We start from the raw sequence: 9,491 nt of genomic DNA on the forward strand, positions 1-9,491 counted from the left end.
ACCTTATTTCTTACACTTTCCCAAAGCACCTATTACACCCCAAACTGCTGCCAGAAAGGAGATGAAGTAAAGCACAGAGCAGCAGTCTGCACAAGATAACAGGTCTTGTCCACAACACTGAGCCAGAGAAGAACAGACTGTCTCTTCTGACCAGGAGAGACTAAGAGCCTTCCCTGCTGCACGCACTTCTCCGTCACGTGGCAGGGTGCATAAATAAAGCAGGCCACGTGCGGGAGCATTCCGTCTGTCTTATGCACTTACATCTTAGTCTTGAGTCGGCTGTTACGAGAGATGATGTCATTGCTGAAGCAAGAAAAATAAAATGCCCTTTCAGCCAAGAGGAATGCAGGGCTGTCCAGGGATCACTGGTCTGGCACAGATGCTGGAGCATTTTCCTTCCTCAGTGAAAGCTGGGTCAGCCACACTCAGCTCCATGGGACGGAACGGGCACAGCACACTGAGATACAGTGACCGCAGGGATGGAAGACGCACAAATACCCACGGCCGTACGGAAGGGAGAGCCCCAAGGAGGGGTTCCCTGCTCCTGGGAGGTTGCTCTTCATCGTTTAAGTCTTGGAGCCTCACACTGGAGTCATGAGCAGGTGGCCTGGGACCCCGCTAAGCAGCGCCCAGAGCTCTTCTCTGGAGCAGGCAGATGCCTGCTGCTCGTGCCTCTCGTCCCAGGCAGGAACTGCCTCAGCCTCGCAGAGCTTAGGCTTTTTTGTTCCTCCTGCAGCAAAACCCCAGTGGGGAAGAGAACCCAGCACAGGAGAACAGCCACAAATGGGTCCTGGCTACAGCTGCGCTGGGTTGTTACAGGACTGAGGCTTCCCCCTGCAACTTGGGCATCAGACCAATGCCCAGTCAGAGCTCACCACCTTGTCACCATCTCACCAATCTGGGGACCTGAACCTGGTCCTCCCAACTTCCCCAATGGTTTGTGGCTCCCTGGGTCTGAGCTGGGGCTGCAGAAGTCATGCTTAGCACAGGTATATCACAGTGCTGCTTGTCAGCTGGCTGTTTTGCTGCTGTCTGTATCAACAGGCTGGTAAACCTGCAGAAGTCATCAGTAGCCCCATCCAACTCGGGGACAGCCAATGCCAGGGTGCCTGGTCTAGCCCCACACAGAAGGGACATAAAATCTCTCAAAACCATTACCAGCACCAAAAGAACAACCTGTTTTTCCCTTGCATAGGTTTCTGCCCAAGGCTGGCCACACAGCAATCACAGCCAAACCCCTGGGCTCAGACCACAGAGTTTTGGCCATTAAGGTCAATGGGATCCAGCCTGGGCCATCCCAGGCCTTTCAAGAGCAGCTGGGAGCAGGGGGGGAAATTGGCAGAGGGATCAGGCTGGGGGAGGAGAGATCCTGTCACTAATCAACACTCTGCTGCAGCAGGGCTGGAGCCTGGCCCTGCCCAGCCTTATGCTTGGAGGCCATCACATTTGGTGCCCCAAGCCACACATAAAGGTATCTGCGAGCCTGACTCTCATACCCCTTGATCCCCTGGCATACGGGCATCCTAGCCACAGCTGAACCTGGCACATGCTTTTCTTCGTGGTCTCCTCTTAGCTCAGTAGCTCTGGCACAGACACAAACGTGCCACCACGTGAACACCACTCAGCCAGGCCACCCTGCTCCGCAGCACTGCGCCAGCACCTCCCCCTCCGCGTGCCTGACAGCCCAGACACGCCAAGGCAAACATTGCATTCTGAGACAGATTTTAATATCAAAATAATTTTGTATAAAAATACTTTTGGAGACTGATGGCAAGCAGTCTTCCACGCACCGCAGCAGATATCCCAGCCCTGCGGCCTGGTCATAGGGAGCCAGAGCAGCAGGCGCAGGGTGACACAAGCCAGCCCTCGGCAGATCAGGAGGTGGCAGCGGAGCCAGCTCCAGCGCCTGCAAAGCATGCTGGCACCCGCACAGCCACAGCTCTCTTGCCCTTGCCGTGGAAAGGGCCTCCGAGGAAACAAGAGCTCCTCAGCGCTGGTAAGCAAGAGGGGCTCTGCCTGAGCCAGACCAGTCCCCAGCTGCAAGTCCCCCCCAGGACCCACGGGGGAAGCAGCCAGCACTGCTCACGAGTGGGTCTGGGCCCCCCAGTCCCTCCCGGGCAGGTACAGAGCAGCAGCAGTTATATCTCTCCTAAGTCCTCGTAGACAGGTGACAAGCTGCACTCATCCACAGACTGCTCCTTCTTCTGCGCGTGCGGGGGCTTCAGCACCCGGCTGTACAGCACCTCCACGTTGTTGTTGTTGCTGCTGTTGAGGCCGGGTTTGACAACCCCCCTCTCAGGAGCTGCGTTCCCCCGCCGCTTGCCAGGGTCCCCGCTCCTCTCGGCACCTTTGGGGATCAAGGCTGCCTGGGGCTTGGGGGCTGGCACCGGCTTGGGGCCCTTGGCCTTGGCCTGGAAGGCAGGTACCGAGTAGTCGTCAGTGCTGGGGTTGTAGGGATACTCGTAGCCGCCCCTGCCGTCATGGCCCTGGGTGCGCCAGGCCTCGCCCATGGGCCGGGCTTCATCGTAGATGCAGGTGGGGGGGGGCAGCGAGCGGGGAGCGCAACCCTCAGGCTCGTCATAGATGTGCTCCCGCCGGCCGGGAGCTGCGGGGGCCTGGCCGCGTCCCTCGGCCCGGACCTGGTCGTACGTGCCCGAGTACAGCGGCGCTGGCAGGCGGAGCTTTGTCTCGTCCACGGCCCCGCCGGGCACCTTGGCCCCGCCGGCGGGCTTGGTGTCCACGGGCTCCGAGTACAGTGGGTCCAGCCAGGGCCGGAAGCCCTTCACTGAGTCCAGCGGCTCCGAGTACACGCTGCACAGGTCCTCGGCCGGCAGCACGACGTGCGGCACCTTGGGCAGAGGGGAGCGCGGGGGTGTGCTCAGGACCGTGGGCTTGGCCTGTGGCACGGGGAGCTCCGGCAGACTCCGGGTCTTCAGCAAAGACGTGGCGTCCCTCTCCTCTGCTGCTGCGCTGGACCGGGGCGCCAGTGCCGCTTTGGGTGCCGGGGTGTCACCCCCCTCTGCCGGCAGCTCCAGAGTCAGGCTGTCGGCCAGCGCCTGGCGGATCAGCACCACGCTAGGGCTGTCTGACTCCAGCGAATCGCAGCTTTGCCGGTTCTCCTCCACCTGCGCCTTCTGCTCCCGGATGGAGGCTTCCACCAGGCGGAAGATCTCGTTGCCCTGCTTGGTCTCAAAGGTGAAGTTCCCTGGGCCGGAGTCGCAGCGCCTGCCAGCTTCGAAGGAGAACATCACCTGCAAGGGAAGCGGAAGGGTCACATCCTGCCCAGCACCTGCCGGCCCCGCTCACTCTGCAGGCTGCGCTTCCTGCTGAAGGGCGCGTGGCCGCGGCGCTGATCCTGCACATCCTGCAAGAGACTTCATTGAACATCCTGCTCCTTCCGCCCCCCGCAGCGAGGGCCACAGCTCGGCAGGCACCAGGGGCACGCCATGCTCAACGGCTGCCCAGCGCCTGGGCAGAAGAAGGCTGCGCTGCCCAGCAGCCTGGATCAAGCTGTGAAGCTGGAGTGGGATGGACCTGGGGGGACATCACTGTGAGATGCCCCGTGGCCAGAGCTGCAGGTCCTGCTGGAGAGCTGCTGCCTGCCTTACCTGAGCAATTCCAGCAGCATCAGCTGGCACCAGACAGTCTAGAAAATATGTAGTTAGCACCGAGAATGGAGTAGGGTGAGAAGAGTGACAGTTCAGCAGGGGAAGCTATGACGGGCCTCTTGGGTAAGTCAGCATTAGTCAGGCAGAAGGGAAGCAATTCAGAGGTGAGAAATACAAGACAGAGGAACACTGCTTTTCACGGGACAAAGGCCAGAAGCAGCAGCTTGGCTACCAATAGTAAGCAAAGCATTTGCCTTACTGGCATTACTCTGTTAATGGTATAAAGTACTTTAAAGAGAAGTCTTGCACCAGGCTGTGCTCCTCAGGCCTGAACACACGCTCATATGCCAGTTCCCACCAGCAGACTCTCACACCCTTCCTGAACCTCAGCCCCTGAATTCAGGTGGGATTTTCTGCCTCACTGGGGCTCTTGCACATGCAGCGACACTCTCTGGGGTTGCTGCAAAAGCCTCTGGGCCAGACTTCCTTTTGTGGGTCAATGCTGCCAAACACAAGCACAGCCAACTTTTCACTGCTCGGGGATCTGTGGGTGCAGCTCCCTGCCCCAGCGCAGACCCTGCCTCCACAAGATGCCTCCACAAGAGCAGCTCAGTTTCCACTTCTGTTTCGGTAAAGTGACGCAGAAAGCGCCATCAGCAGAGTGCAGCTGACACCATCACTTCTATAAACAGCCCTGGGGAGACCACTTCCTCCCCATCCAACGTGGCGGGTACCTCTTGTGCTCAGAGTAGCAGCAAAACAGATCAGGGACCTGTCTTGGTGGACACTGGAGAGGGGACAGACCTACACAGGTCAGCCAGGCCAAGAGCAGCACACCCTGTAAAGTGAACAAATCCAGAGTAACTGGTGTCTCAAGGGAGCCCCTCCTGCTCTGGCCACCATCCTTCAGGAGGGATGGGTTGAACTGGGCAGAGCGAGGACTGCGGGAAGCCAAGGTCCCTGGAGGCTGGGGAGAGCTTGTGCACGGCACAGGAGGACATGCCTGCCCACGGCATGGGCTGGGAAGGGCTGGGCTGGAGAATGAGGGCAAGCCAGCCATGGGGACATCCGGGAGAGGGGCCAGCTGGCCACCGGTGCTGCAACGGCCCCGGTGGGAGTGAGGCAGTGACCACAACAGAATCCCAGAATCATCTATGTTGGAAAAGCCCTTGAAGATCCTCCAGCCCAACCATGAACCTCACCCTGACCATTCCCAACTCCACCAGATCCCTCAGCGCTGGCTCAACCCGACTCTTCAACCCCTCCAGGGATGGGGACTCCCCCCCTGCCCTGGGCAGCCCATTCCAATGCCCAACAACCCCTTCTGCAAAGAAATCCTTCCTAAGAGCCAGTCTGACCCTGCCCTGGCGCAGCTTGAGGCCATTCCCTCTTGTCCTGGCGCTGGTTCCTTGGCTCAAGAGACTCATCCCCTGCACAGCCATGCCCTCGGTGGGGATGCGTGTCCTGCTTGCCCATGCTCCTGCGCGGCAGCACAGGCAGCCGCTGAGGACAGACAGGACCACGGGCACCCCTGGAGACTCTGCTACAGCCGCTGGGGGCTGCAGCAGTTTCGGAATTTGGCAGGGACTGCTGCACGGCTGCCACAGGCTGTCCCAGCACAGCAGCTCCTCACCCTTTGGCAAGGGAAAGCCTGTGGGGGAACAGGCCTCAGTGCACGGCACGCAGGGCCCCCACCCCCCACCTTGTCCCGGCCGTATCTCCGGAGCAGCCGGTATGGCCAGACGTAGAGGATTTCATTTGTCCGTGGGTCCTTCAGGACGAGACTGTCACGCTCAGCCTTGAGCACGTAGGCACCGCGCAGCTCGCATCGCTCCGCAGCCTCGGTCCGTTGCACCGTCACCCAGAAGGTGTTCACTGTGGGGACAGGGATGCTCAGGGGAGGGTGGAGGAAGCCACATCCCAGCCCCAGGCGAGGCCTCGCCCTGCCCACTGGAGCCCCAATGATGGGGCAGCAGCAGGACAGACCCCACAGAAGGTGGCCCGAAGTCAGGGCAGGAGTAGGTCCCACCTTCGTCTCTCGAGTAGTAGATGGAGTTCACGGCCATCTCCAGGGCCGGCGCCTCCCCGCTGTCCTCTCTGCCACACCGGGCCACCATGCCAGCATCGCTGGGGCCATTTCCCTGATAAGGGAGAGCAGATCAGTCCTTGCTCCCTCTTCCCGCATCAGTCCCTGGGTCCCCCTGCGGCCACCGGCCCCCCCAGCCCTGCACCCCCACGCCCTGCTGCCCTCCCCAAGGGACCTACCCCACCCCACACAGCTTGGCCCTCCTGCGGCCATACCAAGCCCTTCCCTGCCCAGAGCCAGTGACAGACCCCAAGGCCCACCCCAAGGCCCACCTGCCCCCCATTCCCCCCGCTCCGAGCCAACACACAGACGGATGAACAGGGCCAGGCAGTGCAGGAGAGGCTTCCCTGGAGCTCCCAGCACCACCCTGGGCCCCACCTCGGCTGTGCACGGGACAAGGCACAGAAGAAAGCCGTTACTTCGGGCAGCCCTGTCCCTGGTGCAGCACAAGCCAGCCCCGAGACGCGGCCTCCTGCGGGGCAGCACCCGGGGGTCCCCTGTGCCCCTCCACTGCTGCTCTTCCGACCGCTGTGGCGTGCCCGTGCGGCTGCCCTGGTGCCAAGGAAGAGAACAGCTCTGCTTCCTCACTGATGGGCTCGGGCACAGGCCACACCGGGCCCAAAGCATCTCGGGGGCCCAGGCACGCTCTCCCAGCAGTACGAGCAAGGGAGGGGGCTGATGAGATGACCCAGCAGTGCAAGGGTCTGCGTCCTGCTCCTGCACAGGCAGGAAGGCACTGCCAGTATCAGCACACAGCCCGCAGAAGGGAAGCAGCACTTCTATTTTAGTGCCTGCAGAACCGAAAGTGCAACGCACACACTGTCAGCGACCGTGTCGCAGCATCAGGGTCCCCAAAGGGCCTGTTTGGGAGAGGCACTCTCAGTGCTACCACCCAGCAGCACAGATCCTCCTCCAGGGAAGCCCCACACAAATCAAAGGCTCACAGATGCCCTGTAAGAGCTGCTTCCACAGACTGCACCGCTGCACGAGGGTCTGTATTTGGACAGGAGCTGGAAGCTGCTTCTCAGGGTCACATGGGATGAGGTTGCAGCAGAGCATGTGTCTTGCAGAAGGCAAGCTGTCACAGTTTCAGTTTAAAACCCAGCCACATGAGCTTCTTAACAGGCAAGGCCCATAAAGGGCCACCAGGCCCTCTTGGTTGGCTCCTAAATAGAACGGGGACTACTAAAACCCAGCGTCCTTAGAGCTGATAGCAGCAGCTCCTGCTCAGCTAAAGCATCTGACGCAGCAGGGTTCCAGCCTGGGATCAGGAAGTCAAGGGCCAGACAATCTGCCGAGCCCTTTAGGGCTGTTTGACTGCCATTTCCCTCATCTCCAAAAGAAAAAGAAATTCTATTCTGAACTCCAAACTATCTCTGGCCCCAGTTCCCAAGCTACTGGACCCTGCCGTACCCTCTAGGCAGCAACGAACAACATGACACAAAATCACTGTCTCTACACAGATGACCAGAAATCACAACTGAGGACCTTCAGCTTTTTGCAGAGAGGCCACATGCAGCTCCTGTGCCTCCTGCTCCAGGCCAGGCCTTTCTAGAACACGTGCTATCCATGCAGCCTTTTGATCACCGCTTCCTAGGCTGTCAGCTTGCTTCTGGACCTCCACCAACTGAGAGCTACCATGCGAAGGAAGGTATGAGCATACCCCTGCTCTGAGCAACGTTCCTCTGCCTTGCTACTACCCTGCACCACTCCAAAGGTGTGTGCTGTGTCCCTAGCTTGGCCCCATGAGCCATTTCTAGGACAAAGGCTCCAACACTGTCTGCACCAAACAGACACGGGTGCGGATATTTTGTAATTTCCAGCACCACACCGGTGTCTCTTGGCCTGGTCAGCAGGACACGTGCTGCACAGACACATTTGGTTTGAGAGCAGACTGCAGGGAGATGCAGGCAGGAACAAAAAAAGGCTTAAGGCGAATCACACTCAGCAAACACCTGGGTCCTTGTGCGATCCTGGGATCACCAGCTGTGCAGCAGCCACCTTGCGAGGCAGCCCTGCCCAGCACTCAAAAGCCTGGAATCGGCCAGAACACAACTCAGAGCTGTGCAAACATCTCCCAGGAAGGAGAGCTGGGGACCCGTGGGGCTGGGCAGGCGCCGGCTGCTCTCACAGGGCGGTGTGGGTGACCGTACTTGTAGGCTGCCCAAACTGCCCTCGCAGGGAGGTGTCATGCTGGCTGACCACCACCTCCAGAGAAGGCTGCTGAGCTGCTACGGGGCGCAGGCAGAGGGCAGGGCAGCTGGAGGGCTGTGCCGCAGGCCCAGCACGGATGGGGTGCTCCCAGCAGCAGGCAGGAGCGAGCCCCAAGCCTGGGTGAGGGGGTGCACTGGCCCCGCAGCTGCCAGCACTGCCACCCTGGAGCCAGGTGGGTCCCAGAGCCAGGCAATGCTCTCAGAGCTCCGCTTCTGCTGCCGCTGTGGCAGGAAAGGCAGCGGCGGCTGGGCCAAGAGGAAACGTTCCTCAGCCATCACCTGGCCCTGGAGGGGGTGAGGATGGGCTCCACGCTGGGGGAGACGAGCCCGGCTTGAAATTTGGAGCTGCAACCTGGGGGGGACCTGTCACAGGGGCCTCGGAGTCCCAGGGCCAGGCGCTCTGACTGCCTGGGACCACTCACGGGTGCCCTGGGTCTCCCCGCACCGTGCCGCAGGGCCCTCCTGCTGCGTGGGGAGGGCTCACACCCGCCGGCCCCGTGCAGGCTGCCCGCGGCCACCCCCGCCCCGCCGGGGCTCACCGGGAAGGCGATTTCACACAGCTTGGCCACCCACTCCTCGCTCTGCTGCTTGTCGGCCGCGAAGAGGTAGCTCCGCTCGCTGGTCTCCAGGCGGAAGGCGGTGGTGCCGGGCCGGGGGCCGCTCTCGGCCACGGGGCCCACGCTGGTGCAGTCGGCCAGGCGCACCACGGTCCTGGCCAGCCGCCGCGTGCCCAGGCGCTCGGGCGGCGCCGACGGCTCCTTGCAGTCGAAGAATTCCAGGCGGGCCACGCCGTGCTGGCTGGCCGGGTACAGCACGAACCAGCTCCTCTTCCACCTCTGCAAGGCAGCGGGGTGGCACCGGGCTCACACCGGGGTGCGTGCCCCCACCCCCCGCCCCGCCACGGCCCAGCCGAGCGGCGGGAACCGGCCCCGACCGCGCCCGGCGGGGAGGGGCGGCCACGGGACCCTTCGGCCGCCGCCGAGCCGGGCCCAGGCCCGGCCAAACCCCGGCCCCGCTTCCCCAGTGGCCGGGCGGCGGCCCGGCAGCGCGCCCAGCCGCGGGGACGGCAGGCCCGGCCCGGGCGGCGGTGCGGAGCCCGCCCGGCTCCCGGGGAGGAGGAAGAGCCGGCCCGGCCCGGCTCGCTCCGGCCCAGCCCAGCCCGGCCCGGCCCCGGTGTCCCGCCGCCCCACCTTGGTGCCGAACTTGTGGCTCTGCTGCACCAGGAGCGGCCCCTCCTTGACCGGCGGGTCCATCCCGCGCCGCGACCCTCCGCGCGCTTCCGCCCGCCGCGCTCGCGCCGCCGGGGCGGGGCCGGGCCGGGCCGGGCCGGGGGGGGGGGGGGCGGTTCCTGTGCCCTCACCGGGCGCGGGCGCCGCTTCCCCCGGGGCGCGCGGGACGTGCCGCCCCCCCGCCCCCGCGCGCCGGGGCCGGGATCGGTGTCAGAGCGGGGGGTCCGCGGCCGCCCGGGAAGGAGCCGGCCCTGCCGCGCTGCCCGCACCCCGCGGCCACCTCCCGCCTCCAGACCCGCCCGAGGACATCGTCCCCCGTGTCCCGCGGCCGGGGGGCAGATGGAGCCCCGGCCAC

The 9,491-nt window shown here is 62.9% G+C and overlaps 1 protein-coding gene across 1 annotated transcript; it reads right to left on the reverse strand.

The window, feature by feature from the left end:
* Positions 1-1,705: 1,705 nt before the first annotated feature.
* On the reverse strand, positions 1,706-9,219 carry DOK1 (docking protein 1). The gene is made up of 5 exons (XM_074821635.1): positions 9,098-9,219; positions 8,447-8,743; positions 5,638-5,749; positions 5,311-5,483; positions 1,706-3,251 (listed from the first exon to the last, which is right to left on the reverse strand). Exons 1-5 carry the CDS (start codon positions 9,158-9,160, stop codon positions 2,139-2,141), a joined length of 1,758 nt encoding a protein of 585 aa, XP_074677736.1. The 5' UTR covers positions 9,161-9,219; the 3' UTR covers positions 1,706-2,138.
* Between the last annotated feature and the right edge of the window lie 272 nt (positions 9,220-9,491).

Source organism: Strix aluco, chromosome 4, assembly GCF_031877795.1.
Source record: "Strix aluco isolate bStrAlu1 chromosome 4, bStrAlu1.hap1, whole genome shotgun sequence".
Lineage (NCBI taxonomy): Eukaryota > Metazoa > Chordata > Aves > Strigiformes > Strigidae > Strix > Strix aluco.